General features: G+C 39.1%; 1 protein-coding gene across 1 annotated transcript; it reads right to left on the bottom strand.

The window, feature by feature from the left end:
* Nucleotides 1–16,642: 16,642 nt before the first annotated feature.
* CACNG5 (calcium voltage-gated channel auxiliary subunit gamma 5) lies at nucleotides 16,643–25,509 on the bottom strand. The gene is made up of 5 exons (XM_015825887.2): nucleotides 25,302–25,509; nucleotides 23,117–23,203; nucleotides 21,307–21,447; nucleotides 18,686–18,831; nucleotides 16,643–16,900 (listed from the first exon to the last, which is right to left on the bottom strand). The coding sequence occupies exons 1-5, from the start codon at nucleotides 25,507–25,509 to the stop codon at nucleotides 16,643–16,645; spliced, it is 840 nt and encodes a 279-aa protein (XP_015681373.2).
* Nucleotides 25,510–27,186: the final 1,677 nt, after the last annotated feature.

The following is a 27,186-nucleotide window of genomic DNA, read 5'->3' as shown; positions in this document are numbered from 1 at the left end:
TTTCACTGGTTAGAATAAAACACTTTATTTGCATTGACTTCTTCCCAGTCATACCAATGCATGGAGAACAATACGGCAGTCACAAATGGCTTCAGTTAAAGCAGCAGGTAAATAATCCTTGATCAGATCTATAGAGATCCCTTTGAAGGAAAGTTTCCTTTTGCTTGCAAAACTCATGAAAAATAATGAATTATTTATCCTTTTAATTTTTATTTCACACAGTCTTTGTTGGATGGCCAGCTTAGTTTTGACATACTTTGAGTGATGTTGAAGTTATATGTGCTATTTACATGTTACTTCCCATGTTAGAAAATACTGAGATGTGAGGAAGCCCTCGAATTACAACCATTCATTTACTCAAAGTTAGAAAGGCACTGAAAAAAAGTAACTTATGTCCATCTTTCACACTTACAACGGTTGCAGCATCCCCATGGCAACTGGCATGGATTTATGATGGTGGCAGTGTCCCGAGGTCATGTGATCATTTTCTGCAGCCTTCTGACAATCAAAGTCAGTGGTGGAAGCCAGATTCATTTAGCAACCACGTTACTAACTCCACAGTTGCAGTGATTCACTTAACAACTCTAACAAGTTGTAAAATGGGGGCAAAACTCACTTAATAACTGTCTTACTTAGCAATGCAAATTTTGGGCTCAATTGTGGCTGTAAGTCGAGGTCTACCTATACCAGGGGTAGGCAACCTTGGCTCTTTTATGACTCGTGGACTTCAACTCCCAGAATTCCTGAGCCAGCCATGTTGAGGGGAAAGGGAGGTTTCCAAGCTGAGCCATGCTGGCTCAGGAATTCTGGGAGTTGAAGTCCACAAGTCATAAAAGAGCCAAGGTTGCCTACCCCTGACCTATACTCCTAAGAAAGCATCAACATCACTCTTTTGTAGCCTTCTGACAAGCAAAGTCCATGGGGAAGCCAGATTCACTTAACAATTATGTTACTAACTTAACAATTGAAGTGATTCACTTAACAACTGTGGCAAGAAATGTCATAAAATGGGGCAAAACTCATTTGAACAGCTATCTTGCTTAGCGACAGAAAGTTTGGGCTCAGTTGTGGTTGCATATCAAGGACTACCTGTAATTAATACATGTCTGTGTTTGCCAAAGGATTGAACAAGGATTTGTTTCATAATACAGACAGTAAGACAAGTGGGTTCTGTTTTGTTTTGGTAGTTACCGTGCTGCTCTCATTATAGCTAGGAGATTTGATTGTAGAGGTTTTTGCCTCACACAAGAGAAAGGAACACGGCTGCTTTGAAGTTCTGTACCTCACTTGCCTTGTAAGGGGAGGCAGTGTGTGATGATTGGGAAGCAACAAATTGTGTAATGACTAGGAAGCAACCGTTCGATTTTAATCAAAGTGCAGTCTGAATGTGTTGTTTAATTAGGAAGAAAAATATTTTCCTGACTCTACTGTTGCGTTTGGTATAATGCTTGATTGTTAACCAAAAGTGTCTTGAGATATACTTTCCTCTTCCTTGATCAGCCCAAAGTGACCTCCTTGTGTCATGTTTTTGCTATCCTTTTATCATTTGGAATGTCTGTGTGTTTTCAGTTTCTTTCTTATCCTGGTTGTGAAATCTTGCCTTCCGGGACAGGTGGCCTCTTTTTCGGCATCGTTTGATACACTGCACTTCAGATCCTGGATATGCCATGGCCTGATCCAGATCATATGGACCTAGGGCAGATCCATCGTTTCTGCTTTCTGGATGCAGAAACGAATGGCATTGTCTTCCCCCCACTCCTAGTTGAGCGCAAATGTATTCCAGGTTCATGTTTTCCAGCTTTGATTCAAAGCTGCTCTTTTCCAGCCTAAACCATACTAAGCTACCAGAGCAGATGGCCATCCATCCTTTGTTCTAGCAGCAGCTCTGATTGCCTGTGGTGGCCAGTATGGCTCCTCCTTTCCAGTAGTTGACCACTCCCCTGGGCAGCTATTTTGTTCCAGGCCGCTGGACTGCCCTATTCTGTGCTGGTTATCCATTGCTGTTCTTTTTATAATCTTGCAATTGACCCATTGCTGTCTTGTTGATGAACTACATTCAACCATAGAGGCTCATGTCCTTTTAACCCTTTCTGGCCCGTAGTGCTGCTTTCTTTTTGCCTCCAGGCTTATATACTTAGATAAGAACATATTTAAGTTACAACATAAGAACTGTGAGTTCTAGTCCCACCATAGGCATAAAAGCCAGTTGGCTGACTTTGGGCCAGTTGCTCTCTTTCAGCCCAACTCACCTCACAGGGTAGTTGTGGAGAAAATAAGAGGAGGAAGGAGTATAGGTAGTCTTAAACTTACAACCATTCACTTAGGGACTGTTTAAAGTTACATAAAAGTGACTTATGACAGTTCTTCACACTTACAACCATTGAAGTATCTCCTTAGTCACATGATCAAAATTCAGACACTTGGCAACTGGCATGTATTTATGACAGTTGCAGTATCTTAAGGGTCATGTGGTCTCCATTTACGACCTTCTGACAAGCAAAGTCAATGGAGAGGTCACATTCACTTAACATCCATGTTATTAATTTAACAACTGCAACAATTCACTTAACTGTGGAAAGAAAAGTTGTAAAATGGGCCATAACTCACTTAATATCTGTCTTGCTTTTGGGATCAATTGTGGTTGTAAGTTGAGGACTATCTGTATGAGGTATGTTAGCCACCTAGACTTATCAAGATAATAAAGACAAGATCTTGAAGATCCCACCTTTACCCTTTTTGAGTATTGGTTCCTATCTCATCCAGTTTTTTGTTAACTTTTAATGTTCAATGTTTTAATGATTTTAATGTTTTATAATGCTGTTTTCATGATGTTGTAAGCCATCCAAAGTTCCTTTATAATGAAATGGGTGGCATATAAATTTAATAAATAAAATAATCAATTAATAAACCGATGCTATTTTAGTGCTATGAAGTTGAAGTATTTCCCTGCCGCAAACTTTCCTTGGACCCACAGAGGAATGCAGGAATAAAAGAAGAATATATTGCTTTCCATGTTGCTTTGAGTAGGATAGCATCAGAATAATGATGGAACTATAAAGGACAAAAAGAATGTACACGTGTGTTAGTGTTAAAGGCTATAAAGTGGGAAGGAAGAATGAAGGCATTCTTGCATGTAAAGATCGGGGAAAGAAAGGAAACCGGGACTGTGAGAAGTGGACAATTCCTAAAAGAAAAAGTAGGTAGTGGTACTGAAGTTGGTTTAAAGAACAGGTGGGAGTAACTTGGGAGAAAAGCAGCTTAAACTGGAGCGTGGAATTGCCTGTAGGTTGTTAGGGGGAATGAACCAGAAAGCTACAAGACATCAAGAAGGGTGTTGTAAACTATAAAGCTGCAGGCACGTAGGAGAAGTATGTTGCTTTCTGATGGTCAGATAATTAGTGTAACCCTGTGTGCCTCAGAAATGAAGTCTGTCAGATCACAGATAGTTCCTCTTTAAAATATGTGTGTTCTTTGTGTTTCACTGCAGCCTCATAGTTCTGACACTTTTTGACATTCAAAGTGTCAAATCATTTGACTGATTGTTTCAAGTTCAGAGCCATACATTGGATGGAGCCCATTTCATTGGTGGGGCCTGAGGCAACTGCCCTCTCCTTAAAAAGGAGATAAGTATCGGAAAGAGGGAAGAGAGTCTCCTAACCTCACGGATGGGGTGGAGATTCTTCTCTCTGCTGCTGAAGTGCCCCAAGATCAACAGAGATGGAGGAGGCACTGGATGGTATATTGATTGTTGGCCATTTGGCCAATGAAACCCACTGGTAGTGCAGTTCATATTGACAGCTGGGATTGGGGAGGGGGATAGGGCCTCGCTTTGCCCGGAGTCTGTGGGTTGTTTATCTACATGAGGAGCTGTAGTAGACTCTAGGACCAAAGATCTGGAAAGGTGAAGGAGCAATGATGGCAATGAAGTCTTATCATTTGGGGCAAACATTTTAACATTTAAAAAACATTGTGAAGTAGACTCCAGAACTAAGATTTGGTATTGTGTAGTTTTATTTAATTTAAGACAGTGTGTATGAGTTAGAGCCATGTCGTTTTCTTTGCACTCCTCTCAAAATACATGGCCATTTAATGATGTTTTGAAATTTTGGTTCCATGAAAGCACTGGAAGCTTCTCTTACAAAGCTTTGGAACAGTATAACTATAAAAGTAGACCCATACCAATATATAGGAAAGAAGGAAAGGAAAGGAAAGGAAGCCTTTAAAATGCTGTTTCTTATTGGCACAGAAGGGGGTGCTATACAACAACTGCTAGAACAGCAGCTATCAGAAATATGAGGGGAAAAAATCTCAAAAAATTCTACCTTTTCTATAATAATTTTCTCTCAGTGGACATCACAGTTTGTTCCCAGTTGCCTTTTACATATACATTAGCCATCTATAAAAATCATGACATCTAATGACATGTTAATTGCCCAGTTTTTCCATCTCTTCTAAGAATTGCTAAAACTTTACCTGAGCACTAGAGGCTGCTTCCATTGGGATTCTGCAAGTGTAGAAGAGATCAAGATTAAAAGATGATTAGGGGACTGGAGGCTAAAACATATGAGGAAAGGTTGCTGGAATTGGGTATGTCTAGTTTAATGAAGAGAAGGACGAGGGGGGACATGATAGCAGTGTTCCAATATCTCAGGGGCTGCCACAAAGAAGAGGGAGTCAAGCTATTCTCCAAGGCGCCTGAAGGCAGGACGAGAAGCAACAGATGGAAACTAATCAAGGAGAAAAGCAACCTAGAACTAAGGAGAAACTTCCTGACAGTTAGAACGATTAACCAGTGGAACCACCAGCCTCCAGAAGTGGTAAATGCTCCAACACTGGAAGTTTTTAAGAAGAGACTGGATAGCCATTTGTCTGAAATGGTATAGGGTTTCCTGCCTGAGCAGGGGGTTGGACTCGATGACCTCCAAGGTCCCTTCCAACTTTATTATTATTATTATTATTATTATTATTATTATTATTATTATTATTATTATTATTATTATTACTACTACTACTACTACTACTACTACTACTACTACTACTACTACTACTACTACTACTACTATATGCCTTTTTAAAGCAAGAGCAGAAACCAGTGCTCCCAACAGAGCCCAAGGAATCCGGCAAGGAGAGATTTTATATTTTAAAGATCAGTTGAGGGGGTCTTGGAGAGCAGCCCCCAAGCCAGATGTGGTATGCAAAAGCATCTTTCCAGCCATCCAGGTAACTACTGAGCAAGGAGATCCAAAGTTTACCCAGTTTCACCTATCCAGAAACAGCCACATTTATAAGATGTAATTTTAAAAGGTATAGTGTTCCTTTTAAAAAAAAGGAACAAGGACTTTATTTAAACGAGCCCAAACATACTATAGCAGGGGTGTCAAACTGCCGGCCCACGGGCCGGATGCGTCATCCAAAAGCCATGCCCACCCCATTGCCGGCAATGGCAAAACTGTCCCAATACATTGCGCGATGTCACATGACATCGCGAGTTTGACATGTCTGCACTATAGCAACCCGGAACAGCAAAAAAAGGAAATAGAGCATCGATACAACATATTCCAACAAAATGGATATCCACGCAACTTTATCAAAAAGACCTTGACCACTCAATCCAATACAGCACAGCCAACACAAACCCTAAAAAGAATTACACTGCCATACATCAAGAATATCTCAGAAACCACTAAAAGACTGCTACACCACGTGGAATCAGGGTAGCACACAAGCCAACTAAACCCTTCAAACATCCTAAGCAGACCAAAAGACCCAACAACCCCAGAAGAAAAAACAGGAGTCATCTACAACATACAATGTAAGGACTGCAACAACCACTATTTAGGACAAACAGGCAGAAGACTGTATCCACAAACACCAATTAGCAGTCAGAAGATGATGAAAATTCTTTAATTTTACAACATACAGATAGATTTAACCCTAGTTTCAATTGGGAAAACATGACCATCCTAGATTAAGCCAAGTCCAAAAATGCCAGGGATTTTCTAGAAGCCTGGCACTCTGACAAATCAGCCATCAATAGACACATAGACATTAACAACATCTATAGACTATGCAAAAGAGACTATCGCCCAGCCCCCAAAAAAACAAATAGACTCAGCACCTCTCCACCAGCAATCAGCACCCAGATCAGCATAGATTAATTCCAAGGTTAACAACAGACCAACAGTCAAGTAAACAATACCCCAATCAAGAAACTGCCAAAGAGCCAGCAGTAAACAACCCAACCAAAGAATCTCTAAGACCACCCCCACCAACACCACCAGAATATAAATTTACAGCAAACTGCACTCCTTACTAGCATTGATGATTGTTGCCCAGTTTGGGTAATGAAATATCTGCAAGAAAACAAGCAAGCTCAGAGCGCACCAAGGACCCTTTATTCTCACATATATTTGTCATTACACACATGCCCACATGAGCGTGAAGTTCATTCTCTAAGCTTGTGGGTTGATTTCTGAACATTTCGTTACCAGGCTAGGTAACATCTTCAGTGGAGTTTAGGGGAACATGCTTACATGCTGTGTGTGTCTACATCAGGCATGTCAAACTCGCGACGTCACCCAATGTATCGGGCCAGTTTTGCCATTGCTGGCAATGGGGTGGGCGTGGCTTCCATGTGATGCGTCTGGCCCACGGGCCAGCAGTTTGACACCCCTGGTCTACATAATCAGCAGCTGTGGAGATCAGCAGCTATCAGGAGATCAATGTATAGCTAAGGTATCAGTGCTGCCAGCAAGTTATAATTATTCACAAATTAAGAATAGAAATTTTTCTTCATCTCCTGAATTTCCCCCCAAAATCTAAGATCCTATGTATGCTCCCCCACACACATCAAGGAATGTTTGAGAAGGCTCCAAGTACTTGCCAGGAGGACCCTTTGAGATGATAATGTTGCATGCCACAGATAACAAGGCACAGAGTGTGTGATTTGCTTAACCATAGTTAGAAAGCTTTGCATAACATTGTGTGGAAAAAAGCAAATTACATTTTACCTTAGTCAGTGCAATGTGCAAACCCAGGCAGCAGGTTTTCAACCCAAAGGACATCCAAAACAAGTAAGAAAACATATCTTCTTAGCCAGCCTTGTCAAATATCTTACTGATCATAAAGCCCTTGCTTCCAAGATCTTTCCGATTGTTTCTTCCAACCTATCATAGAAAGAGCTTGACCTTCATAGGCCAAACTTTCCATCTTGCCTTTGCAAACAGATGGCAGTTCTGCATTCTCCACCTCCTTGGCTAGTTAGCATTATTAGTTCATTTGCAGTTGTGGAGAAATAACAGAATTGTTCTCTTCCTTTGCAATATGCTGCATTGGAGCCTTAGTTACAATGCTGGTTAAATAAATTACGAGTCCTGTGAGATATAACATAATAAGTTGTAATTTTCCATAATGTAGATTATAAATGACATATTATCCAATTTATATAAGGTTTATTTTTTATTCAAACTACCTAGGGTTAGTATTTTAAAGAATAGCCACTTTATTATATATATCCAGAGCACAGCCATGTTTAACCGATGGATGAACTCTGCTAAAACTATGGCATAGATAGTTTCTGGCTGGAAGCATGTACCAGTTACTGTATTGTACAGATAAAGAAGGGAACTGATAAGGAAATACCAGAGAGGTGAGCAGTGAAGGGGCAAGCTAGGGCTTAGCAAGTTTGGGTGACAAAATGGGCTTAACTAATTTTAAGCATTATAGGTGGTCGAAAAGCATGTGACCAGACCAGACCTATCAACTGGGTCTTGAAAGGAAGGATGTGGTGAAACCTACGGGAAGGGTATAAAGGTTTATGATGAACTAATCTTATGTGGGGTCTCTTGCTTGCACATATAGAGGTCCACCAGCCTTTGCAAACGCTTCAATAAATCTTGTTTTGCTTTCCAACATTTTTGCAGTTGAATTTTATTCTTCACAAGTCCCAATTCAGATGGAACCAAGTTTCATCAAGATATTGCAGAGCCCCCTACAATTCAGACAGCTCTATTGGAACAGTGGGCAGGAGCTTATTTTTGAAATTCCTTTCTTTCTGTTGCATTCTAGTCCTCACTATTTTAATACATACAGCCCACCAACTTATTTTATAATCTATTTTCCAAAGCACCGAAGGCAAGATAAGAAACAATAGATGGAAAGTAATCAAGGAGAGAAGCAATCTAAACTAAGGAGAAAAATTTCCTGACAGTGAACATTTAATCAGTGGAATGCCTTCAAAGGTTGTGGGTGCTCCAACAAGGGGAGGTTTTAAATAAGAGATTGGACAACCATTTGTCTGAAATGATATAGGGTCTCTTGCTTGATCAGGGGGTTGGACTAGAAGACCTCCAAGGTCCCTTCCAACTCTGTTATTCAATTATTAACCATAACCATTTATATATGGCAAGCAATTTCTGGAGAAGTACACACACACACCAAAATTAACAAGTAAGTGGTGAGTTGCCATGTCAGGTGAAACATTGTACTTGTAAATGCAAGATTCATTGGTGTATGTGCTTGTGTCCTTTATGAAAAAAAATCTATCAGCAGATGCAATAATCAATTACACTGGAGGTCTCTCCTGTATCATTAGTCATTTTAATGCCTTTAAAATATCCTTACATTTCTTTAATATAATTAAAAACAGAGCTTTTTAATTGTCTAATTTTTTTTAAATTTGAATGCCACTAAAATTGTATGCTTTAATTGAAAGTTGACCTATCCAAACAGAAAATTGGACTATAAATTTAATAATAAGTGAATAAAGATAATGGTAACTGAATATGTAATTCTATTCTCTGTCTCCTTTTGGTTACATCCTGATGATACTCCCAACATTACTTTTCTTTGCTTTTCAGACTAATTGCTCTGCAACCTGGTTTCTTAGTCTTCTCATCCTTGTCTTTAAACATTTGCTATTCTACTTTCTGTGCTTAAAAGGTCAACCGCCTTCAGGCAGCTACGTCTACTTTTCTTGTAGAAACGCTAAACAACTAACTGAATGTACAAAGAAATAAGACATCAGCAGTCACGGAGGAAACAACAAGCCACCCTGAGGGTTCCTATTTCCTAGGTTTGTTGAAGTACAGTTTGCATTACTTCCACAGCACTGTGGAGCATCAAACTGAAGAAGACTGCAACCTTACATTCTTAAAACCTATCCAGGTTGCAAAATTGTCAGTGCTAGGCAGATAAACCAAACCAAAAATCACTAGGGAATGAGACTCACCCAAAGGTACTCTGTTCATTCCAGAAGGCCACAATATGGTGGGAGGAGTCTCAATTATGACATCACCAGGTGCCATTATTCTTAAAGAAACTAGAACGGGTAGGCAACCTTGGCTCTTTTATGACTTGTGGACTTGAACTCCCAGAATTCCTGAGCCAGCATGGTATAGGGTTTCCTGCCTGAGCAGGGGGTTGGACTAGATGACCTTCAAGGTCCCTTCCAACTTTACTACTACTACTACTACTACTACTACTACTACTACTACTACTACTACTACTACTACTATTATTATTATTATTATTATTATTATTATTATTATTATTATTATTATTATTATTATTATTACATAAAAGAGCCAAGGTTGCCTACCCCTGAACTAGAACAATCTTGTGTGAGTAGAAGCTGTTCCATCATGACAGTGGTTCTTTTGAACATAAGCACAGAACTACAGGGAGAGCCACACTATGGTTAGGCCCAAACTTCTATAAGATGACATTTGGAGTGTCATAATCTTTTCCCTTTCTCCCAAGGTGCAAAATAGGAGTGCAAAAAAACACATCCACACACATATATCAAGTAACCTTTCACTGATATCTGAGGTGCTTCCAAGGTCAAGAGTCCTATTTTTCTATCCTGGGGACTTGGGGTTTTTTTCAAAATGTGCATCAGTGATATTTCTTGAGTTTGTTTTTTTTACGTACACCAGTCATTAAGTCTTTAGTAGTTCAACCGCTACACAGGATTTCTGTTCCTTGTTATGCCAAAGACTTCTGAGGATGCCTGATTCATAAATGTTAGCAACAGAAGAGTCTTTTGACAGGGCTTTGCAGCTTTGGAGATCATGAATATTTTAGCTGAAACCTTTGCCACAAAGGTGCATGGGGAGACATGCCAGCTTCTTACTCAGAGCTGGTAGCACTTTGGAATTTCCACTGCCTCAACCTTTGGAGAAATACTTAAACCATAAAGGCAACAGCTGCCCAATCCCAATGCTGCCCCCAGAGAGAAGGCTGGGCTCATTACTCTGGACACTGCAGAAAGCTTGGAGTACTCTTCTTTTGAAGTAGGCATTTGATCTGTGTACTGTAGATGGAGACTTGGGAGCCCTTTTTAGTTATGTTAGAGTCAGGCACACTGTTGTACTGTGGATTATGTATTCTGTTTTATTGTATACCGTCACCATCCAGAGTTGATTGATTTGGAGAATATAGATGCAAATAAGTAAAAAAAAAGTTCTTGGCCATGGTTTGTCGAACAAGCCACAATTCACATGTGATGGGTTAAAGGCCTGATTTAAATTTAAAGTTTGCAAAGGCAAAAATAAACTAATGTCATTTTAGTGTACTGCAATGTGTGATAACACAGGTGTGCTAATACATTCACACTCTTGTCAAAGAAAAAGGAATTAATTGAATATGCTTAAGTCAAAATAACTCCCAGGGTATTCAGTGAGATATACAAGCAAGACTATGACTTTGCAGTGCAGTCTCGTGCTTGTTTCCATAGGAAAAAATCTCTTTGGGAGGCCCAATCAATAAGGCTGAAAATAGCTCAGGAAAAGGGACTCAGATCCATGCTGAAACAAATGTGATACCATTACATTTTAAATAGCAATAAAAGCAATTTATTGCATTTGTAAGAAAGAAATACATTTATCAAATGATCTAATTTCTCCTCAGAGTACTTGTACACAGATAGATAGGATGTACGTGGATCTAAGAAATAATACAAACTCTGGCTTTTAATCCTCAAATTATTTCCAGATTTCCAGTTAAGAGTAAGAAGTTACAACTTTGTGTTGATGAACGAATTTCTCCAAGTATTTCATTTCATTAATCTAAATGTATAGTAAAGAGTCTTGACCAAAAAACCCTTTTGGGAATGATGCACAGGAAAAGCCAAAATTTAAAGCCTTGAGTTTGAATTGAAGGAGGTCAATCTGACAGAGGAAGGCATACAGACTTTTATTCTGAAAATGTGTTGCAGGACTGGAGTAAGTCTGCTAACTTATAGGAGTATATTTACTTGCACTATGCAGTTCTTATATACAGATAGTCCCCAACTTACAACAGTTCATTTAGTGACCGTTCAAAGACAACGGCACTGAAAAAAGTGACTGAAGACCATTTTTCACACTTATGACCTTTGCAGCAGCTCCACAATGTGATCAAAATTTATGACCATTGCCGTGTCCCAAAGTCCTGCAATCCCCTTTTGCAACCTTTTGGCAAGCAAAATCAATGGGAAAGCCAGATTCATTTAACAACCATGTTACTAACTTATCAACTGCAGTGATTCACTTAACTGTGGCACAAAGGTTGCAAAATGGGACAAAACTCACTTAACAAATGTGTCACTTAAGATAAATTTTGGGCGCAGTTGTAGTCATAAGCTGAGGACCACCTGTATTTGCAAATGAAACGGCTATAATTAGAAATCCAGAATTCACCCTTTACTCAGGATCCCAGTGAATATACAGTATATGGCAGGGGTGGGGAACCTTGGCTCTTTTATGACTTGTAGACTTCAACTCCCATGCTGGCTCAGGAATTCTGGGAGTTGAAGTCCACAAGTCATAAAAGAGCCAAGGTTCCCTATCCCTGGTATATGAAATATATATAGAAACATTTATATTTTGTTCCTTTTCAGCCCTCCAATTGTTTCAGGTGATTTGCTTGAGTTGAGGACGATCGTCAAAATCTTTAATTCATACTGGGATGTATTTTGCATTTTCACGGAATATTTACTGATGGAGGCCTGGAGAATTCTTACTTTCTGTCTTTTCAACATAGTCAAGCAGAATATTCAGTTATGGGTGTATAATTCACATAATATCAAGATATAAAATAATCTCAAGATACATACTAGTTTTGCCTGCTTAGAAATGACTTTATTTACAACATGAATCATATTTCATGCTATTGTCCTAGGCAAATATAGTCTCCTATAAACATTTTCTAATCGAAAGAACAGAGCTAAACTATTCTCAGAGTATTAATCAAATCTACCATGTGTGCGGTGATCATCAAACGTTACTGAACTACCAGTCCAATTGTAGTTTAGAAATCACTGGAGGAAGGTAATGCCTTTGTTTTGTTCTTTTTAACTAACTAGTTATACTGAGCCATGAATCAAACTTCGTTATTTCTGTTCCCATGACAATAAGGACTAGAGAGTTTGACTACTGTGCAGTAATATATTTTAAAAAGGATGGGGGTAAGCAGCATACGGTATTTATTTATTTTTTACAAAAAACTTTTAGCTATAGTGGCATACATGAGAGAAAAAGAGGACATGGTAATCTATTGCCAGTTACTATTAAATTGAAGGTTGCTGAAAGAAAATCGGAGTAGAGACATACAGCTTTTGCAGTGTAAAATTAATCCGTGAAATATATGATTAAATCCCCTTCCATTAGCAGTCAGCTCAGCCTCTTTTCAATGGCACACTTGTAATTAGTTTGTCATCCACTGCTATATTCCAAAATTATGAATTCCATAATAATTATGGAATATATTATGAATTATTTTATATCTTGATATTATGTGAATTATACTACCCATAACTGAATTGACTATGCTGAAAAGACAGAAAGTAAATATTCTCCAGGCCTCCATCAGTAAATATGATTTCTAATGATTAAAATTAATTTTTCTGCAAGTGCTTGAAGTTGGTGGTAAGGAAATACAGGTAGTCTTAGAACAGTTCATTCGTTTATTGACTGTTCAAAGTTACAATGGCACTGAAAAAAAGTGACTTAAGACCATTTTTCACACTTATGACCATTGTGGCATCCCCAATGTCATGTGACTTATATTCAGATGCCTTTGTGACCTTCTGACAAGCAAAGTCAATGGGGAAGCCAGATTCACTTAACAACCGTGTTACTACCTTAACAACCGCAGTGATTCACTTAAAAAACGTGGCAAGAAAAGTCGTAAAACGGAGCAAAACTCACTTAACGGAGTCGTAAAACGGAGCAAAACTCTTAGTTAGCAATGCAAATTTTGGGCTCAATTCTGGCCGCAAGTCGAGGTCTACCTATACTCCTGAGAAAGCATCAAAATTACTCTTTTGCAGCCTTCTGACAAGCAAAGTCAATGGGGGAGCCAACAACTTTCTCACTTAACAACATAAATTTTGGGCTCAATTGTGATCTTAAGTTGAGGACTCTCTGTATTCAGCTTAACGCAGGTCTCCAAACTTGGCAACTTTTAAGACATATGGACTTCAACTCGCAGAATTCTCCAGCCAGCATGCATGACTGGCAGGGGAATTCTGGGAGTCGAAGTCCCCAAGTCTTAAAGCTGACAAAATTGGAGAACCCTGGCCTAATGCAAGAACTACAAAAGACTTAGAAAAAAGCAGTCTCTTGTTTCCTTGTTTTGGCTAGGAAGAGTCCTAGTGAGGCACACATGACTGAAGTATGAGTACTTTTACTGGGTGTTATTTACTGACTTCTACTTCTTCCCTGTTTTGGGAATCAAGGAGAACAAGTGAATGAATGAAACTAAGTCGCTCACATGTCAGTCAGATATGCTTTGGATTTAGCCCTTGTATCCAAATCAATGAATGTTTTATGCCTAAATGAATTTGCGGAAAAATACTGTTCATATCCAATCCAACACTATCCTTTTGGACAGGGAACTCTTACTACCCTTCCTCTAATATTATGGCTATTGGCTGTACTTTGAATGGGACATGCAGATCGAAATTCTTATTTGTTGATAAAGTTCAGTAGATGATCTTCTTCCAGTTATTTTTTTCTCAGCCTAGCTTACAGCACTGAGCTGTCATGACATTTTTTAAAGGACAGGGAGAAGAAATTTAATAAGTAAATAAATAACTGTATAAATAAAATAACTGTATAAATAAAATAACTGTATAAATAAAAAAAAACTGTACCATATTCTAAGCCAGGGTGGGCAACTATGGCAACTTTACGACCTGTGGTGGCTCAGGAATTCTGGGAGTTGAAGTCCACAGGTTGCAGTTGCCATAGTTTGCTCACCCCTGTTCTAAGCTGTACTTTTTCAAAATGAAACCTTCGCTTTTTTGAGTTTAATGCTGAGATATGTTCTGATTACATATGTGGCTAAGCTTTATATGTGAACTAGCCTAAAATGAAGTTGTGTTACCTATCCAGGATTGAAAACTGTGAAAGGAAATAGAGGAAAACATCTCTTCCAGACTTGATGAAAACTGTTCCTGGCTGAAACAGTATTTTCATTTTAAACAGCGCCTTGAGATTTTTCTACTTACTCCTTAACCAGTCTTAAAAATCAGCCACAAAGCTAAAACACACACATGACACACAGAATGTACAACTGTGACTTGAAAATGAAAAAAAAAGTAAGAACAGAGTACCGAATAGTTTGAGAGAAACAGAATATTTACTCATGTTAACAGTACATAAAATACTATGAATTTAAAACAAAACCAGTTGTGGAATTATTATCATGGGTACAGCACTTTTTAGAGCACGCTGATTCACTTTGACTGAAGTGGCATAAAAGCCACTTGCTAATAAATAAGCAAACAGACAAGGCTGGGTTTCTTCTGCGCAGACTGGAATGGTTCTCTTTGCTTCTCCTGGATGAAAAGAAAACAGCAGCAGACACATTTGTGTCACTTTGCCTTATCAGGAATCGCTTTGCGTTATCAGGAACCGCAAGTGGATGTCCTACAAAATAAGCTGTCAGATGAATACAGATATATTGCCATTACATGGAGAGAGAAGAGAGAGATTAACTTAATCGAAGGTTGTACTAGAAGTGTAAGTGTAGTAAGCTACTTTTCTTAGTGCTCGTGATTAGCACACGTTCAGATTTTTGAGTGCACATAGTACTGTAGCTTTATTTATTATTTATTAAACAAATTTATGTAGCCGCCCAACTCATACATAGGTGACTCTGCAGGCTTCAACATTTATCAAGATAGCATAATTCCCATTTTTTTTCTTCCCTTGCTTGACTTGGAGAACTAAAATCTTCAATATTTAGGTACAGCTGAAAGACATGGCTCATTATTGCATACATATTCAGTGAACAAAAGCCATCGATAAACACAGTGAGTAAATGAGAACGCATGTATGTACATCTGCCACATGGCCCTGTGGTAGTTGAGGAACACAAGTAACCTTGCTTCCAGATCTAATTATTTTTCAACTTTTTAATAGTGTACAAAGGAAATAAGTAGCCATCACTGTTAAGTATTTTTTGGAAAAGGAAAGTCTGGATATTCCATCTGCTTTTGATTACAGGTTAAGATAATATGAATCAAAATTTAGAATTTATCTAGAATGCTGAACATCAGATTTTTCAGAGCATGAAAAATCAGAAGATTGGAATCTGGATCTCTAAAGTAATCCTCTGAACAGTGTAGAATTGTCAGCTGGTACAACTATATTACCCAGTGCATATATAATGCACTGTGGACACACTGTATATAACTATATCCATACTGAATACGCAATCATAGGCCTGCTCCTCTTTCTGCAAATTTTCTTCACATAGGATCTAATCTGAATGCTGGCACAGCAGTCCTCTGGATTCCTTTGCGGGGAAACTAAAAGTAAAGGAAATAGCACAACTGACAAAAGCCACACTACTAAATTGCACTTTGGGCATCAAATCTCTTGTTCCGTCAGTTTTTACAGCAGAATAAGAAAAATTTGTTGATCTGCCCTAAACTTATTATTAGTGTATAAAGCCTTTATGGTGATTTGAAAACGAGAAGTTTGTTTATACTGACACAGCATCAGGCACTTTATTGTTGAGATGTTGCTCTTCTAGAAACAAAAGATTTGATCTAGTTGAGATCAAATTAGAATGTGATTCTTGATGAATGTGATGCCAAATTAGAATGTGATTCTTGATGAGAGTTAATTGTGTTTCCCAGTGAACACTTCAATCTTCTAGGATAATGATATGCAAAGAGGAAATGCTTTTAACTATATACACATTTAGCTTAGATTATGAATTACCTGTAACGAGATACTAATGTTATATACTGTATATATATAAAAAGTTAAGTAATGATGTGAATTTCTAAATCCATCAGGCATTGTCATCTGTTTCGTAGGGTGATAATACATTTCCGCTAAAAGCCTGCTAATCAAGAAGCTCCCCTTGGCCAATAACCACCTTTCCAATATCCAGATTTTCACAGTGGGTCGGGTTTCTTTGCCCAAGCTATCGTGTATATCTCTGGCTCTAAGGATCTGGCATAAGGATCAGTTGCAGGATCAAAGCCCCCACTGGAGTTTATTGACTACTCCTACGCACATTGCTGGGATGGGCAGGAAAACCTCCATTTCTAATTATCATTCACTGGAAAAAGAAAAGTGCAGATTCAGGACCCACGGCCTCCGTGGTCCTTTTGTTCCCTAAAAAGCAAGAGGGGTGTTGTCCTTCAGCATGGGGAGGAGGACAGCTGGTCATAATCAGGACATTTAAGCAGAGCCGGGTAATTGCTGTTCATTTGGAGGGAAGCATCGCTGGAGATATCAGAAGGGCTGCGTCCCCGGACCCATGCCTCGGGGTGAAGGAACTGGCCTGAGTAATCGGAGCAGTTGCTAAGACGGGGTCGGTAGAAGCCAGAGTGTGGCCGGTACATCTCTTCAGCAGTGTATCTTTTCATGAACAGGTAAACAGACATGACACCCGCACTCTGCAAGAGAGACAGAGAGAGAGAACCAAAGCAATGCTTTGACACTTGGCTGGGCCTTCTGGTGGAAGGATAGGATGCAATGTGCTATTGATCCAAGCAGACAAGGCAGACATGCAATGAAACATATACCTGCAGCTTTCGTCACCAACAGTGCCATTTCTCAGAATCTGGCACGATTAGAGCTCTTCTCATTGAAAAGAACAGATCTGTGGGAAACCTTTGCTGGTAGAACTCCTTTGCAGTTGAACTATAATATTAAGTACCAATTCATTTGCTATTGACAGAAAAGCCATCAATCACTGTCACACTGGTCCACGCTTTTGTCTGACAAAAATACTCCTTTGCAGGTCTTCTAAATCAATAAGCCATTTTGAAACCTGTGATGTTTATAGAGAAAGACCTTTCCTTTGGGCTTCTAATTCAAGGCTTCTGAGGGTAGGTGAGAATCGCTGCAACCACACTGGATAGCTTAGAGGGAAAAATGCTTTAATAGGCGTCCAATTTCAAGAAGACAGAATAATTGATTTGTTCTTTTTTTTCTTATATGAGTAATATTCTTGGAAACTATCCTTTCCCGCTTGCATTCAGCTTCAGCACTATAATTCGTCTCAACCCCTTTTAGGCAGCATAGGATTATGAGCTGCACCTTCAAAAGAAGATTCCTCAAACAACTGTTCTCCATATAAGAGGGAGGCCAATATATTTACCAGCTTGCCTCTCTTTCAAAAGATAACCCCAAGGGAACAAAATCTCACTTGTTCTAACAGAGGAATCAAGATCTGAAAATGTGTTCAGGAAAACTACGATAAACTGCTTAGATGGAATAGAATTTATGTCAACTGAACAGAGAAATACAGTTATTGGGCGCAACTCAGTTCCTGGCAGTACAGAACAATTTGTTACTTTAGCTCAATTTACTGATTTGTCTATTGCCTGATTCCTTTTGTTCTACAAACCTTCCCTCAGGGGAAAATGCTTTTTCTCTAGTACCATTTTCAAATGTTTTTCCAGTATGGCTCACAAATGAGTATTGAAAATATGCTTTGGAACTGAAGAGAGGTTACCTGTTATTATAAGCAGATAACTGAACAAACATTTAAGACAGGGTTGTGATATACCTAAGAGGACTGAATATCGGTTAGAGTTAAAATAACTTTCTGAAAATATTTCACAGCGTGGCACATGTATGAACTTCACAATTTTGATTCTGATATTAGTGAGGTCATAATGATAGGGTACAACCTAGGGGCATACTGTGTGAAAGGGAAGAAAAATCCAGCAGTAAAGCTAATTTACCTTATTTTGAAGCAAGAAAAAAAACCCTCTACTGTTATCAAATAGCTATTCCACAGCTATTAAAAGTCTGAAGTCTAAACTGGCCTGAATTACACTGAATGTTGGAGTCAAGATTTAACTATTTTATCTATTATAAATGGCAGACCTCTGACATGTAACCTCCAATCCTAGAATTCTCCACCTAGTATGGCTGTTGATGAAAATTATGGGACTTGTTGATCGGATATGGACATCAAGGTGCTCAGATGGGGGAAGACTGCTGTGATGGAATTATTTTGTTATTAATTTAAAGGAACAGCAATAAAAAAAATGGCACAATGTGATTGCCATGGAATACAAGGGCACTGCCAGTCCTCTTGGCCCCTGGGTACTTGCCCTCTTTGCCCCTAAATAAATATACAGAAAAGATACCAAACTTCTGTTATCAAGTTTCTGATCAGGTGACAACAACATGTATTTCCCATAGCGTGTCCAATGAGTTCCTCTTACCTCAGTTAGGAGGAAAGAAATGGCAGAAAAACCAAATGACCAGCCATATTTGTAAGTGAAGTACGTCTCCGAATCCTTGGTTCTATTGAGCATTTCATCATTGATGGTGGAGATGTACAATACAAGCCCCACCACCAGAGATAAACCTGGGAAGCAAAAGGTTTTGTCAAAATATACAAGAAGGAAAAACAGCCTACTTCAGAGAATCAAAGCAACCTTCAGCTTGCTTTAAGAGAACCATAGAAAACACATGATCTCACCAACTGCTATAGGAGAAATCTCCTCATACTGGTTCCTTCTAGAAAAGAGCACCACCACCACAGCAATATCCAGGTGTCTGGAGTTCAAGTCCCAGAATTCTCACCAAGGACCATGCTGGCTGTGGAACTCTGGGATTTGAAATCCACACATCTGGATATTGCCAAGATAGGCAAACATTGTAGAATTATTGGAGATTATCTCCCAGATGATCATCCTGGGACTGGGGGGGGGGGAGTTAAGAGAAGTGACACCATGGACACAAAATTAGAGAAAGATGTTATAGGACTGCAACTCTCCTCATCTCTACTCCTGGGAGTGAAAGGGAATTAAAGTCCCAGACTATCTAAATACCATAGCTTTCCCAGTTTGTTTTAAGGGGGCATTTGCAAGTGTGGATAGGGGATAGTTAGTTGCATCTGTGGTTACTGAGAAATGAGGATTTAGTGCTAAATCAAGTGACAGATTTAAATTCTTAGATACACTTCTTCTGATCTACTTGTAGATCAGGGACTATAAGTAAAAGCTTTTAAGCTCTGCAGCCACAGTTGTTTGTTTAATACTCTGTTAATGCTATGAATAAAATATGGGCTTTCCCTCTCAGATGGAGACATGTTTCCAGAACTCTTTTCAGTTCAAGCCTCATACACTAATTCCATTCATCATTATGTTCTAAGTCAGTGTTTCTCAACTTTGGCAATTTTAAGGCATGTGGACTTCAATTCCCAGAATTCCACAGCCAGCATTGCTGGCTGTGGAATTCTGGGAGTTGAAGTCCACATGCCTTAAAATTGTCAAAGTTGAGAAACACTGTCTAGGTCACGGGTATTAAACTCGCCATGTCACGTGACGTGTTGCGACGTATCGCGACTCCGGCAATGGGGTGGGTGCGGCTTTGATATGATGAAACTGGCCCGGGGGGCCGGCAGTTTGACACCCCTGTTCTAGATCAAAGAAAGTTTGCCTAGAGCTACATGGAAATGAAATATAACCAAGATTGCAACTGTGAGCAAACTATGGGCTTTTATTGCTGATTTTTGTTTTAAGAACTTCTTTTTATAATCTGCCCTGTAAGTACATAAATAAAATGTCTCTTTATATTTTATTATCTTTATAATACTAAAATATATTTCCTTGATCTTGCTAAGCTAAATGATTTTCCTAGTTGTATTTTATTTTGCCTTATATATTTAGATTTCTATGTCAAATATTTCTGTTGAAATATACTCAAAAGTAATTTCAAAAGTAAATTATTATTGTTGGTTTTTTTTAAAAAAAAAAAAACAGCCATTGTAATGACGTACAAGATGTCTCATATATCGGCTGTTGCAAGAATAAGGCAAAAATGTGACAGAGTTGTTCTAAATTGTCATGGAAACATCCAATTTAATGGAAATTTTAGCTATACAGTTTCTTTTATCTGGTTTTGGTTCTATTTACTATATTTACGGGCATATTATATTTGGAAATTCTACTTGATGTCCATTGATACGCATCCTTGTAATAGGTTTTGGCATTATAAAGAAGAGTTTTATTTACTGACTATGTGATATATCACTTAGGAACAAAAAAATCTGATTGATTTACATGCAAAATTTAAACACTTTCAGTGGAGCAAGCTTAAATAAATAGGGCATTTTTAATCAGGTTGCTATCGTGGAGTGGTTATCTGACACCCACCCTCTTCTGTTTCTTGGAGCATTCTTATAATTAACTATAATACCTGGGGTTGATTGGAATTGATTGATTGATTCTGTTTCTTTTCCAATCTCCCTCCAAGTAACTCAGGATGAGTATAATCCTTTCTGTCTCTGTTTCATTCTTATAACCTTGTGTGACAGTGTGAGAAATAGTCTCTAGCTCAAAATCATCTAATGCCAATAATTACAGACTCTGACCAGACTTCTATAAGATAACAATAAATTACAATAATGGAACAGTGTCTATTTCAAATAATAAGACAAAATACAATTATAGCCAGATCATTGAAGTGATTAAGGCCTGCCTAGTTTTATAGATAGTATAACAAAGATAGCCATATTCAAAGAAAGAAAAACTAATAATTAAGCAATTGCACAACTATGGCATTCCTCAATCAATCAGAACAGAGATGGAAGGGACCTTGGAGGTCTTCTAGTCCAACCCCCTGCTCAAGCAGGAGACCCTATATACCATATTCTGTCCCAATGTACTGCTGTCACAGTACAAAGAAAAGCTAAATTCCACACAGGCTCATATTCCAAATTGTTGCCTATTCTATCACTTCTCAGATGCCTGCCCCAGGGACTTGAATTCAAATGTACCTTCCAACAAAGGTTATTTTTTTTTGGGGGGGGGGGGAGAGCTGCTATCTTAAAACTCACCAGACAAAATAAAGAAGATTCCAGACACGAAGGCCAAGATGGTTCTATGTGGCCGGATATGCCCAACGTTGCTCAAAATGAATCCAATAAACATGAAAAAGAGACTCACGAGTGGGAACGGGGTGGCAGAACGTATCATTTCTATAAAAAAACATAAGTGAGAAAGAGTCATTAAGATTCAAAATAAGATTACAAGTAGAAAGGATATATTTGTACTTATAATTCATGAATTTTTCAGGGTTTTTTTCTGCTTTATCTTTCTATGCAGTTCGTAGCAACCCTTAAATCTCAGAATCACCCCAAATATGTAAATATATTCTTATCCAGTCTTTCAGAAACAAGGCAAATATCATGGGAAGGCATTCCCTACATCACTACAAAAATATACAGACAAATGCCTACAGAAAGCCCACTTTAGAAAAAAATCTTTCTGCTTTCCATGAATTTTACATTTTTCCCCCAAATCTGTTTCCTTGGCTTGTGTTTCTTTTAATGTTAAGTCCACTTGAAAAGCTAAGGCTGCAGTGAGGAAATCCATAGATTGATATGATTAACCTTGCAGAGGTAATGTATGTCTAACCTTCTGAATTACTAAACCACTCAGTGGACAATGTGCATCAGCAGAGAATAAGGCCCACCACCAGAAGTCCTGTCAATCTAATGGGAGGGAAGGGTCACCTCCACTGCAGCTGCTGGGAGACTGAAAAAGAGGCTACACTTGAGAGTAGTGATAAAAGCATCAGATTTAGAGCCATACTGTCCTACCTCTCAGAAAAAGAGGCCTTAGGGCCCTACTGCTCCTGTATGGGGTAATTCCATACTACTGAATGGGGCAAATAATACCTTCACAGATTACATCTTCTTATATTAAATTTCAATGACAGCTTTATTGACCTTTCTACCCATGTAGGTGGGACCTTCTCCCACAATACCATTTTAGATCCATTCATAAGCCTCCTTCTAAATGTTCTTAACCAAATTTGTGATAGGGAAGTTTCCCTTCCTTTCCATTTGCCTGTATTCCTCTTTTGTGGGGTGGAGAAGGATTTGAAAGGAAAAGCTATCAGTATCACTTTCATTTGGGCTTTGGGTTGTCTATAGTATCATTTTTGTCAAGGCAATCTGATTTCCTCTGGATATCAACTCCTTCAGTGGTCCGGGATGGTGGGGTTTGCAGTCCAAAACATCTACAAGTCATTGCATACTCTGGGCTTTGTTACTTGCGTGAAAGTTGACTAGGATAACATTGTATGTTCTGTCCACATTATCCATTGCCTGGATTCTCTTTCCAGACTGTTTCTGGTGATCAGTACCGTACTTGATGAATGATGGCATTGTTGCCATGGACACTAGGAGAATGTCTGGCAGCATTGCTCTTACTGCATTAGCTCTTATTTGAAGTAATAACCTATTGGTTTGCTGCTTGAACATTGATCACATCACAGCAGCACTACATGGAAATCAACAGTGGCCCAGTGGAATGAGATAGCTAGAACAGCAGTGCAGCCTTCTCCCTTTTTTCTCTTCACAGAGCTACCTTCAAAGAAAACAACCAGAAATCAATTGAAAATGAAGCAACAGTCCGGATTTTCCTCCCTTCCCCTCCACAACCACTGATGCAGCTGTTTACTCAAATAGTGCTGCAAAGATCTGGACAAGGACTAGATGGCACCAAAAAGTGTTTTCTTCATCGATTTGGTGCCATCTAGTGGCTATGTGCATTTTTGCAGGTTAAGATTCTTTATCTTTTCTCTGCACAAGGACACATAAAGGTAATTCTTCCCTGCCCCACAAAATAGGAAGCACCTACTTAAAACATTGATAGTTGATTCAGAGGTCAGCTGGACATTCATGGGCATGACATACTCTATTGTGAAACACCTCCCATGTTCTTCACCTGCAAAAGGAGAAATCTTAGAGAAATGAACTGCTTTTTTTCACTCCCAAAAACTTTATTCAAAACCAATAATTTTAAAGGTTTTAAATCAATTGTCCTCTTCTGCAATACTGATCAATGAGTTCCTAAATTTCCAAAGATGTCAGGCTAGTCCATGCGAACTGTAAAAAATGGCACAAGCAAAACAGCAAATATAGATGGATTCACTGCTTTCTAAGGGATTGTGGGATAGGGGTTCTCCTAGAGCTGAAAGAATATATAAAGCATGAAAGCTACATAGTTGATGAATGATTGCGAGAACTGGATATGTCTGATCTAATGAAGAGGACTATGGGAGATATGGTAGTGGTCTTCCAATATTTGAGGGTCTGTCATGGAGAAGAGGGGACTGACCTCAAAGCACTTGAAGGAAGGACAAGAAGCAACCTATGGAAACTTGTCAGAGAGAGATCCAGCCTAGAACTAAGGAGAACTTTCCTGACTGTGAGAACAATTAACCAGTGGAACGGCTTGTCTCCAGAAGTTGTGGGTGCTCCATCACTGAAGGCTTCCAAAAGAAACTGGACAGCCATTTGTCCAGAATGGTATAGGGTCACCTGCTCAAGTAAAGGATTAGACTAGGAGACCTTCAAGATCCTTTACAACCTTATTGTTCTATGTTCTAAACATAGGAGGCCTTTAATTATTTCTCTGTCCCATCATAGTCCTAAACTATGTTATTTCCCACCACACTGGCAAACAAATCTCTATGTAAATTTGCTCTGAAGGAAAGTCCGACAGTGCTCTCAACCAGAGCTTTCCTTAGAATGCCAAATGCAGGAATGAGCCCCCTGTCCACATCATCTTCAGAGGAAGCAAAATAATTAAACTCATTCCTCTCCCTAAGAGTTCTAATACAAATAAATCCCCTAAATCTGCTGCTTACTTTTAAAAAGCATTCACACATCCACACAAGTGCTAACTGCACATATTGTGTCTCCAAAAATCTGCCACGTAAACACGGGCCTTGTAAAGCATCGTGAGCAAAAGAAGGAGATTTGTATAAAACTTATTTTTCTGATTCGTGTTAGTTTTGGAGCTGTGACATTTATTATTGTTTCAACTTTCTAATGACAGCTAATAAATACAAGGTAGGGACAGGGCATTGCTTCCTTGTTCTTCTTGGGTTGCTGGTTTGACTGTGGACAATTAGCTCTTGAAAGGATCCTGAATGCCAGTCTCCTAGCTGAGCAACTCATTGAGTCTGGATTGCGGTATTCCTGCCATTCATTATAGAACTGGCACTTTTAAAATAGAAAAGGTCTAGAGAAGATTGAGAACTTTACCCTCCCCAGAATGTGGTCCTGGTGTTCTTACTAGGAATTGTTCTCTCCTCTTTCTCCTAACTACAGGCAGTAAACAACTTACAACTATTTGTTTAGTGACTGTTCAAAGTTACAACGGCACTGAAAAAAAGTGATTTATGACCATTCTCCACTTTTCAATCATTGCAGCATCCCTATAGTCATGTAATCAAAATTCAGACCCTTGGCAACCGGCATGTATTTTATGATGGTTTCAGTGTCCCCAAGGTCATGTGATCAACTTTTGTGAACTTCTGACAAGCATAGTCAAAGGGGAAGCCAGATTTGCTTAACAACCCTGATACTAACTTAACTGCAGCAACTCACTCAACAACTGTGGCATGAGAGGTCATCACATGGGGCAAAACTCACTTAACTGTCTTGCTTAGCAACAGAAATTTTGGGCTTAACTGTGGTCACAAGTCAGGGATTATCTAGAGACCTTTCTGGATGCGTTTTTCTAGCAGGCATATTTTTTATTCCTATAATGATGCGACCTGCATCTATGTAAGCCTACATTGCGTGTCAGATTTAATTTGTTCCAGACCACTTAATGGGAAGGGTTCCCCGTCTTTAAAATAAGCTAACCATTCCCCTCCCCCCTTAAAATACTGAAAATAAAAAGAGGGAAGCAACAGAACTATTTACATAAATTAAATCATAAGGGAACATTAATGGGATTTCCTAATACTTTCAAGGCATGAAGAGTAGAAGCACGAGGAAAGCCAGATTAACCTTCGCCCAAAGCACCATACCTGCCAAAAAGCAAACCCTCCAGAGGCCGGAATGCAGAGACATCTTGATTTCGGTACTTTGGTTTTGGGGCAGGATGATCCCTTCCTCCAAATACAACCAGTAGTCGGTGCTCACCGCAATCCCCAGAAACCCCAATCCGCTCACAGCAAAGACACTGCTGAGCAGAGTCAGCGCTTTCCTGCCGCAGGTGCTCATTCCCCAAAGCATCGGGGTACGATGGGGCACCAGAGAATTCCTGCATGGACAAAGACATCTGTCATCACTAACTGCAAAGTCTTCTTCTCTATGGAGCAAGGCTATATCTACTCACCTTCTCTCTTGTAGCCACTTCGAGCAGCTGCAACAGCATATCCTAATAAGTTAAGGCTACAATCACAAGCAAAGATGTAGGGTTTTTTTTCCATGCCTCTTAGCTGCCATCTGGTGGTAGTCTGGATCTTTTTAACCCAGATAGAGTGGGCACATAAGAAGTTGAAAATCCGAGTTGTAAAGAAGGAACTCTCCTTCGACATGTCATAGAGCAGTTTTACTTAATTATGATGTAGTTTAGGCTACAAAGGGCCTGAAGCATTGCCCATCAAAAACCTTCAAATTGAGGACTCCGGGACACAAATGCAATTAAATATATAAATACATAAACAAACAAACATTAAGATAAGGGCATATATAGTAAAGAATTCATATAAAATAAAATAAAAACCCTAGCCAAGACTCAAGCCAGGACATACCTTTATCTGAATGAAATATCCCAGAGCTGGGACTGGTAAAGAATTGTAGAATGTGATAGATCAACCAATAAGTGTGGCAACTTGCTTTCAAGCTGATTGTTATCTGGAATGTCCCCTTTTCTCTCCATTGTAACATTTCCTATCGGCTCATCCAGTTGCTTCTAGTCTGCTGCTGGCAACCCACCTGGAATCGGATGCTAGCAGCAGCCATGCATCAAAAACAGCAGGCTGACATTGAGAGAAAATTTTTTCCCATTGTGCTATTACATCAACAGCAGGTCAGTTAAGCTGGATGTGACATGACCAGAAGACTTTGAAAAGCATGTAGGAGTAGAACAAGGGACTAACATAAGCTCTGGCTACTACTGCTCGGAGAATGTTGGGTGCCTTGTAAGCTGATGAATGTCCCATCTGAATTTGGGGCTTGTCCCACCAACCTAGGCATTGTGTTGAAATTCTTCAGCAGACTTCAATCAGTATGGAAAGATTACCCTAAAAAAAGAAAGGGTATTTGAGGATCCCCAGATGAGGGTGGACCACTTTTTTTCCCCCAGTTAAGGGCTGTTCTCTGGCATGATGGAGGCTACCGTGAAAAGGTAAGGAGGCCATGTCTGAAAAGTGAATGAAGTCAACAAAAATGGGGTGGATATAGATAATAATAATCCATTGAGCCCCAAATAATTTGAAACGGATTGCTTCCAAGGTGGTTAAATATATATAGACATTTAGAACAAACACAACAGAATCACACTAAAACACGGGGGGGGGGGGATCTGGCAATTTTCATCAGCAAACCTGCAATGGTCCAAAAGCCACACATTGGTGAGGAGTGGGGGGGAGGTTTCAAGAGCAACCCAATCCTGGTCAGAATAAAGTACAATTTCAGTCATAAATTAAACTTTAATATAGCAGATAGGGCAGCAATTAACTCAAACTAAGTCATTTTTATATAAAGAGGGAAAACCCTTGAGAAGGCAGTTGAAGAATGTAAACAAAGGAAAATGTAATACTACTGAAAATCAGAAGGAAAATAAATTAAAGCATCAAATTTTAAAAAACTCACACAGAGGCAACCAAGATTTCATGACACTTTGCAACACCTAAGAGCTCTTTCACAAGTCAAAATTAATTCCATATGCACAGATGACAAAAGGAG

This window comes from Protobothrops mucrosquamatus, unplaced genomic scaffold (genome assembly GCF_001527695.2).
Source record: "Protobothrops mucrosquamatus isolate PMUCROS unplaced genomic scaffold, P.Mucros_1.0 scaffold2868, whole genome shotgun sequence".
In the NCBI taxonomy this organism is placed as follows: Eukaryota; Metazoa; Chordata; class Lepidosauria; order Squamata; family Viperidae; genus Protobothrops; species Protobothrops mucrosquamatus.
This window is presented reverse-complemented; position numbering and strand designations above follow the sequence as displayed.

What these genes read in the sequence shown, in the direction of transcription:
- CACNG5 (XM_015825887.2), bottom strand. Translation starts at nt 25,509, where the DNA reads ATGCTTTGGGGAATGAGCACCTGCGGCAGGAAAGCGCTGACTCTGCTC. An exon ending in GAGGGTTTGCTTTTTGGCAG is followed by an intron (nt 23,204 to 25,301) that starts GTATGGTGCTTT and finishes CTCCTTTTGCAG; the next exon opens with GTGAAGAACATGGGAGGTGT. An exon ending in TTTCTTTCCTCCTAACTGAG is followed by an intron (nt 16,901 to 18,685) that starts GTAAGAGGAACT and finishes TCTCTCTTGCAG; the next exon opens with AGTGCGGGTGTCATGTCTGT.